The sequence below is a fragment of the Pollicipes pollicipes genome, unplaced genomic scaffold (genome assembly GCF_011947565.3).
Source record: "Pollicipes pollicipes isolate AB1234 unplaced genomic scaffold, Ppol_2.1 Scaffold_7231;HRSCAF=8579_pilon_pilon_pilon, whole genome shotgun sequence".
NCBI classification, from domain to species: Eukaryota; Metazoa; Arthropoda; class Thecostraca; order Pollicipedomorpha; family Pollicipedidae; genus Pollicipes; species Pollicipes pollicipes.
The window spans coordinates 28,804,814-28,814,167 of NW_023597034.1; the positions used below are offsets into that span (position 1 = coordinate 28,804,814).

Genomic DNA, 9,354 nt, shown 5'->3' on the forward strand with positions numbered 1-9,354 from the left:
CAGAGGTGTCCTGTTTTTGTGGTCTCCCTCCCCGTCGTCCGCACAAACATCAGGTGACGATCCTTGCCGCGCGAACATCACGTGACCGTCCTTGCCGCGCGAGCACCATGTGACCATCCTCCCCACGCGAGCATCATGTGACCCTCCTCGCACGAGCAACAAGTGACCTTCCTCCCCACGCGGGCGTTAGGCTGCCGTCCTCCCCGCACGGGTATCAGGTGACCATCCTCCCCGCACGGGCGACAGGCGACCATCCCCCCGCGCGAGCATCAGGTGATCAGGTGACGTTCAACCACACGTGGCGGTCCGTGTACTGCGACCATTTGGAGCCGCGGCCTTCACCAGAAACATTAAGCCGTTACGGACAGTACAGCGCCGCCAGCCGGCGTACAGCGCGGAGCAGATCGGCGCAATAGGACGCCCAGCGGCGGTGGCGGCGTCGGGCGGGCCGTGACGGCCGGCGCCGGTGGCGGCAGGGTCACGTGACCGCCGGTGGGCGGGTGACGGACCGGACCCTCGATCGACCGCCGGCCGCGCCGGGCGCCACGTCACCGCTCGGGCGTCGCGCCGCCCTGTCGCCTCGTGACGGCTGAATTATTCGGGCGAACCGTACCCGGCAAACGTCCGAAATCGACCCAGCCGGCGCGGACGGCGTGCGTTTCGCGCGATTATGCGTCGTAGGTGTTACACCGCAATACCGTGGGCCGTGGACGGTGTTGTAAACAGGCGTATCTTGTTTGTGCTTATCGGGCCGTTTAAATAGGTATTGAGTGCGAATCCATTCCGTTGTTTTTAGTTTCCTGTGAAATCCCGCACTGGCATGTTTAACAAAGCGCCTTTGTCGGTAACTGAGGACTATAATATACAGTGCTGTATCACGCTACCGCCGCTTACTTTTCGTCCACCAGAACACGAGGCCGCGCTGAACTGTGTCGCACATTGGGAACATCATGGAATTCGTTTATGGTACCTTCTGAGCGCTCACGGTCGCCCAGCGTGTCGTGTGACGGCCGGCGGCCCGGTGTGCGGCAGGAGTCGTGGTCCGCCTCGCTGCGCTCCGAGCTGTCGCGGTTCGTGCGCGACATGAGCAGCGGTCAGGCGCCGCCGGCGCAGCTGGTGCAGCTGTACCTCAGCCGCGACCTGCTGGCGCGGCAGGCGCACCACCTGCTGGTGCGCAGCCACGACCGGCTGCTGGAGACGCAGCGCCACTACAAGCGGCTGCGGCGGCGCCACCTGCGGCTCCAGGACGACTACAGGTGCGGACGCCGGGGCGGCCGCGGCCGGAGGCAGTGTATCGCTGCGGTGGCTGAGGGCAGATAGGCTTGAAGCCACCCACGAATGGCCTAAATCGCAATTATTATAACGCATGTGATTGAGGAGTGAGATCGAAACTATCGAAATCACCATCGAAAGCCCCTCACACTGGCCCTCAGACTTCTCGGGTGTCTTTGATGACGAGGACGGCAGGCTGGGGAGCCGGTTTGCAGATGGCACTGGCACAAGGCTCCAGACACCCCCAGCATGGAACCCGGCCGGTGACCGCGCCGGGCATCACCCGGAGCTGAGGCCGGCCGTGTGTCGGGTGTGACCGGGAGCTGAGGCCGGCCGTGTGTCGGGTGCGACCCAGAGCTGAGGCCGGCCGTGTGTCGGGTGTGACCCGGAGCTGAGGCCGGCCGTGTGTCGGGTGTGACCCGGAGCTGAGGCCAGCCGTGTGTCGGGTGCGACCCGGAGCTGAGGCCGGCCGTGTGTCGGGTGTGACCCGGAGCTGAGGCCGGCCGTGTGTCGGGTGTGACCCGGAGCTGAGGCCGGCCGTGTGTCGGGTGTGACCCAGAGCTGAAGCCAGCCGTGTGTCGGGTGTGACCCGGAGCTGAGGCCAGCCGTGTGTCGGGTGTGACCCGGAGCTGAGGCCGGCCGTGTGTCGGGTGTGACCGGGAGCTGAGGCCGGCCGTGTGTCGGGTGCGACCCAGAGCTGAGGCCGGCCGTGTGTCGGGTGTGACCCGGAGCTGAGGCCGGCCGTGTGTCGGGTGTGACCCGGAGCTGAGACCGGCCGTGTGTCGGGTGTGACCCAGAGCTGAAGCCAGCCGTGTGTCGGGTGTGACCCGGAGCTGAGGCCAGCCGTGTGTCGGGTGCGACCCGGAGCTGAGGCCGGCCGTGTGTCGGGTGTGACCCGGAGCTGAGGCCGGCCGTGTGTCGGGTGTGACCCGGAGCTGAGGCCGGCCGTGTGCCGCAGGCGACTAACGGGCGTCACCAGTCAGCTGACTTCGGCCCTCGAGGTGTCCGTCCGGCAGGGCGGCGTCGACCTGGAGGCGACGCTGGACGCCTGCTGCCAGATATTCCCGCAGCTGTTTTCACGCACCATCCAGCAGCACGCCACCGACAAACAAAAGGTCAGTCGACAGACGCAGCGCCGTGCAGGATTACAGAAGCCCTTCGGCACTGGCTCCATATTAGGCCTGCCGGATGGTAGTCACCCTGACGATGGCTCGCTGCGTGGAATGTTTAAACCGTTCATTATTACGAGTTGCAATCATGATTGGTTTTAGCTAGTTCTTTTTAGCGCTTTATGATAGCAGCTTTTCTTTGCCGAACTCGAAAGGTCGTTTGAAGCTAAAAATGTCATTGAGCCCGCTTATACGATTAGCGTTCGCCCGACGAGAGTCGTAGAAGACGCATTAAGAAGACTTAACTTAAGAAGATTAAGAATACTCAACATTATTATCTTGTCACCAGTGGACATCGCCAGATGTGACCTGTAATATGTCATGTCGAGTCGAGGGGTCAAGCCTATAACAGTATTGCCCCCCCCCCCTCTTCTGGTTATGTCAAGAGCTAAACAAGCCACGCCAGAGAGGAAACCAGCGCTAGTTGGCCTTCCGTTCCAAAGCTGTTAGTGCTGTGGGGGTTTAAAAATGTAAGACCTTTAATAGGCCGAAGGTGGTCGAGAGGAAATGTCAAAGCGTGCCCTTGCCTGACCTCGAATGACCAAACCTTGCAAAAAGGAACCGCGCTTCATATGCTTATCTCGCAAAAACAATAATCTCACTTGCCGAGCACGCTTGGTCACTCCAGTCCATGCTCCGCCTGTGTTTCGGCTGGCGTTTTATGTGCCTAATTGTCCAGAGATATGCATCTATTTATCACCCGTAGCTGTTTGGTGTGCGCGCGCGCCGGCGCCTCTGTGGCCCCTCGGTGTGACCGGCGTCTGCCCCCTCGGTCAGTCGCCGCCCGAGTCGATCCTGCGTCAGAGTGTGGAGCGTCACCAGGCTGACAGCGTGCTGCCGGCGGCCGGCCGCGCGCCGCTCGACTTCGCCGCGGTCAAACACCACCTGCAGACGGCCTCGCACAGAGCCAAGGCGCTCCTGCTGCAGGCGCTCCGACGGGTCAGTCAGTGTGCGGTCCTCAGGCGGGTCAGTGTCGAGACTGTATGGCTCTCAGGTGGGTCATTGTCGAGACTGTATGGTCCTCAGGCGGGTCAGTGTCGAGACTGTATGGTTCTCAGGCGGGTCAGTGTCGAGACTGTATAGCCCTCAGGTGGGCCAGTGTTGAGACTATATGGCTCTCAGGTGGGTCACTGTTTACCTGGCTTGTTCTCAAATGGTGGGATAGCGGATACACGCACCAAGCAACCCCATCTGGTGGCCACGGGTGGCGTGGTTATTGTTGAACCGATCTGTCCCTGCCCCTGTTTGACACCGGACATCTCCGCAGTCGTATCACCTTGTGTACGGATACATGTGGCATATAGTTACCAGATGGGTTATGCTACACTCTCATGAGGAACCATGACCACCGTGTTACAACTGTGCCACCGCGTGCGTGCCGTGGCCTGTGTACGACCACGTGCGTGTCATGACCTGTGCACGACCGCGTGCGTGCCGTGACCTGTGTATGACCACGTGCGTGCCATGACCTGTGTACCACCGCGTGCGTGCCGTGACCCGTCTTACCGTGGCGTGTGACCTCTGGGTCGGGTCGGCAGCGGGTGACCCGGTCCAGCAGCCGCGCCGACGTGGTGGAGACGTACGTGGCCGGCGACCTGGCCGGTCTCCAGCGCGTGGACGAGTACACGCGCCACGTGCTGAGCGCGTTGACGCCGCCGGAGCCGCACGTGGTGCAGCAGAGCTGGGCTCGCCTGCTCAACTGCCTGGCTTCCTTCTGCAGCGGCCGCACCTACCTCTGCATGTGAGTCACGCGCCCCGAGGCCGAGCCGTACCGGCTAGCTCTGCGAGGCCCCCCCCCGTCCCCCTCTCCCACCCTTCTGAAGGGCTGTGTTTCAAGTTACCAACAATCCCTGTCGAAGTTTCGGTTGCTCCTGGTGTTCCACTCTTCCCCAGTTAGCTTGGCTAAAAGGCGGACTATAGAGCTCTGGGTTAGATCATCTGAGGCAAATGGCTCAAGATGTATTGAAAGTTCCACTTTGCCGCTATTGTTCGTGGCTTATCATGTCTTGACGAATGTACGATTTGGCCGGTTGGTCTTTGGGCTGCGTTCTGTATTTGCATGCTCTTAGCTCTTGCCGTCCTGTCGACAGGTACCAGCCGTTGATGGACACGCTGCTGAAGGTACTGCAATACCAGAAGCTGGACGCCGTCACCTTGGACATGGTGCTGGCCACGCTGCAAAAGCTCTCTCTCCGGTGACTATACGTGCACTTTCAGAGCCTTTATGACTCCACTCTGATATTTGCCCCACGACAGCTGAGCTACGGGTCACGTACGTCAGTTGAAGCGTGTCACCAGCACTTATTGGGAGACGAGGACAACATTGGGGATCGTTACCTATAAAACGTTTGGCTTCCGTAGCATCACAATTGTGATATTTAAGTTCGCCTGAACCCGACGGCATGTGCGGGCTTTTGCTTTTTACGGATGATAAGGTAGCTCACCTTAGCCTATGTTATGACTGTCACCATCCTGCTCGGGCTGTTTGCGCTCTTGTGTCGCTGTCGGCCCACGCTTCCCCTGCGGTCTGTCGGCGGGCGCTCTGGGTGGTGTAGGTCGCGACCAGCCACACTCCGCACGGTCTGCAGCTGTGTGTACCGTGCACTGCACTCCCGCTCCGCAGCGACCCTACGAACAGCCCGATACCAGCGACTCAACAGCTTGCCGACGCTTTGCGGACTTCTGTGCTGCTGTATCTGGGACACGCGCTGTGTTGAAGGCCAATTGAGGTCAGCATAACAACTCTGAACTCAAAAGTCGTGGTCTGTAAAACCAAGAGCTCAAGGCCTCATTTGCCCATGTCAGGTTATCAAGTATCGTGCTCTCTTCGCTCCTGACGAGTCTCCGGCCGCGGCTTCGCATTGCTTGGCTGTGAGCGGGTCTGCCCCCCCCCCCCCCGCCCCTCCACAAGGACGGCCGGCCCGCCGTACAGTGGAGTACTGCGGCACGGTCGGCGCTCGGCCCCCGGCGCCGAACGCTGCGTCGGGCCGCTGACGGGCTGGGACTGGGTAGTGTGTCAGGCCGCTGACGGGATGGGGCTGGGCAGTGTGTCAGGCCGCTGACAGGCTGGGACTGGGCAGTGTGTCGGGCCGCTGACAAGAGTGGGACTGGGCAGTGTGTCGGGCCACTGACAGGCTGGGACTGGACAGTGTGTCGGCCGCTGACAGGGTGGGACTGGGCAATGTGTCACGCCGCTGACGGGATGGGGCTGGACAGTGTGTCACGCCGCTGACGTGATGGGACTGGGCAGCGTGTCACGCCACTGACGAGATGGGACTGGGCAGTGTGTCAGGCCGCTTACAGGGTGGGACTGGGCAGTGTGTCAGGCCGCTGACGGGATGGGACTGGGCAGTGTGTCGGGCCGCTGGCAGGGTGGGACTGGGCAGCGTGTCGGGCCGCTGACGGGATGGGACTGGGTAGCTGTCTCGCCGCTGACGGAATGGGACTGGGTAGCTGTCTCGCCGCTGACGGGATGGGACTGGGTAGCTGTCTCGCCGCTGACGGGATGGGACTGGGCAACGTGTCACGCCGCTGACGGGATGGGACTGGGCAACGTGTCAGGCCGCTGACGGGATGTCCATGCCGTGCGACAGGCGGCCGGCGCAGACTCGCATGATCGAGTGGGGAATGGTGGAGTGGCTGGTTGGCTTCCTGCAAGACCACGCCGTCATCCCAGCCTACACGCTCGAGTACGGCTGCGCGCTGCTGATGAACCTCTGCCTGCGCACGGCCGGCCGTCAGAAGTGCGTGCCGCACGTCAACTCGGTCCTGAAGCTGCTCACAGACCTGCTCGGCTCCAACAACGCGCAGGTCGGTGGTGGTTGGTGCTTGCTCTGCGGTCTCCAGCTCGGTTAACTCAGCTGCCGTTTGCCTGGAATGAGTCGCATGTCAGGCGGCCACAGCGGCAGACGGCCGGCCGTGAGTGGCAGCTTGGCTGCCGGTCTGCGTGACGTACAGCGGCTGGTGAGCCGCGGGTCAGCAGCCAGGGCGACCCGCTCGTGCCAGCTGCCGTCGCTGACCTCTCCTTGTCGGAACAAGCCATTCGCATGGTCCGGGATTCGCACTCCGTGCAGTTCGGCGCCCTTCGCGCCGGCGTCCCTGGTCTTCGGAGGCGGCCTTATACGCAGGCTGGGGCCGGTCCCTGGCTGTGATGCGTATTGTATCTCTTCCGTGGTAGCCGTCTCCATGTTGGTGGCCGCCGTTGTGACCGCCGCACCATTGTCCCCCGGTCGCTGTCGTCCCGGCCGGGCGGTGGCACCGGCCCCAGGCCGTGACCTCCCTGTCGTCGGCAGGTGCTGCCGTACGTGAACGGCACGCTCTACAGCATCCTGGGCCAGCCGGAAGTGCGCGCGCGCGCCACCAAGCTCGGCCTGGGCCAGGTCCTCGAATACTTCATGGAGAAGGGGTACGCAGCCCGTCCCCCTCTGCAGGGCTGCCGACAATGACGGCTGAAGCATCGCGCCAGTCTCCCGGGCCGGTCTGACGGGCACGGACCCTGATGACAAATAGGGGGAGGGCGGGAGGGATCGCAGGCGTACATTGGACAGGTTGGAGGAACCCAGATGCACGTAATTCAGGTGACGGACAGGGGCGGTAGTGAGGTACTCGTCCGCGGCATGCGAGAGCAGCAGCAGAGTAACAGATGTGGCGAACATTCAAGGTGCTGCGCTTACACGCCTTTATATATATATATATATATATATATATATATATATATATATATATATATATAATTTACTGAATGTCGAAGATGGCTTGTTCAAGCGACACTGGTGCTGCCAAAACATCAGTGGAGCCGTAGGTGGCAGGGGTTTACTTCACTCCGGTCGATCCTCACGTCCGCCACGCAAAGGCGGCGCGCCAGACGTCGCCGCCGTGCCCGTGACCCGCCGCCGCGCCGCCGCGCCGCCTGTCACGGTGCTGGTGGCGCTCCGCCCACGGGCCGGCTGTGTTGTGTGCGCCACAGGTCGACGGACCTGCGCCGTCAGCTGGAGTACATCATGCGTCAGTACCGCGGCGAGGGCGTGGACGGCGCCGCCAGCGACGAGGACGACGATGACATCGAGGACACAGAGGTACCGGCCTGGCGGCGCTCGGGGACACGCTGCTCAGCCAGCGCATCTCGGCTGGGAGAGACGGACCTCCAGTTTTGGCTTGTGGCTCTGGTTTTGTTGGTTTCAAGTTAAGTAGCGTGATTTTCTGTTGACTGCACAGTCCCGGCGTCTGATTGGTGGGCTTCTGTAGCATCCCGACGTCATACCCGTGGCTGGCGTCTTCACTTTGAGGAGAGAGGAGTCCTTGACGTCTGCGACGTTTAGTGGGACGTTGACCACTGATTAATGTCCTCACGTTTTTAACTGACAGTTCTGTTTTACGAAAGTGGACATCAACGCCGCCTTACGAGTCCGAACGCCGTCCTTCGGTTGAAACGGAATTTTCCGACGTTTGGCTGGTAGGCGCTGGTTTAATTGGGATAGTCCTGACGCCTGTTTGGTGGATTTCAGTTTCTCGAGGAGGACATTGACGCTGATGACCCGGTGGTGGCCGAGATCGGGGAACACGAAGGCGAGGAGCTGCTGGCCACCCTCCGGGCAGGCTCCGGTGCGTCCACGCGCTGACGGTCCGGTGTGGCTCGGATGCAGGGGGTATGGGATCATCAGATGCCCGAATGCAACCAATGACGTCACGATATGCCGTCCGTAAGCTCACACGTGCGCAACCGGTGTTGGTGCGTCGTTAGGTGAGCTGCGCCATCAGCTTGTCGCTGGCGTCCAGCAGGCAGCCGCTGCTTTATCACAGCTTCCCCAGCGAGCTGACGCTGACGCTGGCGGTCGGAGCCCGGCCATGGCACACGCCTGTCGCCTCATGCCGCCCCCCCCCCCCCCCCTCGTCCGCAGATGGTGCCGGCAGGACTGCAGCGCGGCGGTCTGACGCGCGGCCGGCGCGAGCTGAGCGGCGCCCGCGCGCCGCAGAGCCCGGCCGAGGGACGCCCGGCCGCGACAGGGCCGACCGTCGGCCGCGGAGGTGAGCTGACGGCCTCTCACACGGGTCACACTGCCGCCGGCGGCCGCTCACATGGATCACACCGCCGCCAACAGCCGCTCACACGGGTCGCACCGCCGCCGGCGGCCGCTCACACGGGTCACACCGCCGCCGACGGCCGCTCACACGGATCACACCGCCGCCGACAGCCGCTTACACGGGTCACACCGCCGCCGACAGCCGCTCACACGGATCACACCGCTGCCGGCGGCCGCTCACACGGGCCACACCGCCGCCGACGGCCGCCCATACGGGTCACACCACCGCCGGCGGGGCTCACACGGGCCACACCGCCGCTGGCGGCCGCTCACACGGGTCACACCGCCGCCGACGGCCGCCCATACGGGTCACACCGCCGCCGTTCGACGGAGCGTCTGCTCTGCTATTCACTGTTAAAGCAAGTTGGCCCAAGAGGCCGCTTCTTCGCTGCGCTCTCAGCTGTTAGGTGAGAGGCTGGGGTCTGGTGGGACGCCACTGCCGGCGGCTCGACACCGCAGTGTGGCCCGTGGCGTGTCCGGCCGGTGTGCGCGTGCTGACGCGGCGCGTCCTCCGCAGCGGTCTGTCGCCGCGTCAGGGCGGAGCGGTGCCCGGCCGACCGGTCTCGCCCCGTCTGCCGAGCACCGCCCACAGCGACTCGGTCCTCGTGGTAGCGTGAGTCTCCGGCAGTCGACCACACTGGGCGTCGCGTGCGCCCGGAGAGCATGGGGCATGCGTCGTAAATCGGTTAAGCGTGCATTTCGGTGTGCATGGGGACTGTCGTCAAATGTTTTGCTTGGCCGACCCTCGACGAGAAGTGAGACCGTGATGTGCGGAAAGCGCACATCATGTCGTGTGGTCGCGCCAGGCTGGCTGCGTGTGAGCGATCGTGCTT

At 62.9% G+C, this 9,354-nt stretch overlaps 1 protein-coding gene across 1 annotated transcript; it reads left to right on the top strand.

Annotated features, from left to right (window-relative positions):
- The first annotated feature begins 1,521 nt into the window (after nucleotides 1–1,521).
- On the top strand, nucleotides 1,522–9,138 carry LOC119109955 (lisH domain-containing protein ARMC9). The gene is made up of 11 exons (XM_037233700.1): nucleotides 1,522–1,535; nucleotides 2,231–2,387; nucleotides 3,219–3,380; nucleotides 3,980–4,182; nucleotides 4,532–4,636; nucleotides 6,035–6,251; nucleotides 6,734–6,846; nucleotides 7,408–7,516; nucleotides 7,946–8,042; nucleotides 8,339–8,366; nucleotides 9,039–9,138. The coding sequence occupies exons 1-11, from the start codon at nucleotides 1,522–1,524 to the stop codon at nucleotides 9,136–9,138; spliced, it is 1,305 nt and encodes a 434-aa protein (XP_037089595.1).
- The last annotated feature ends 216 nt before the right edge of the window (nucleotides 9,139–9,354 follow it).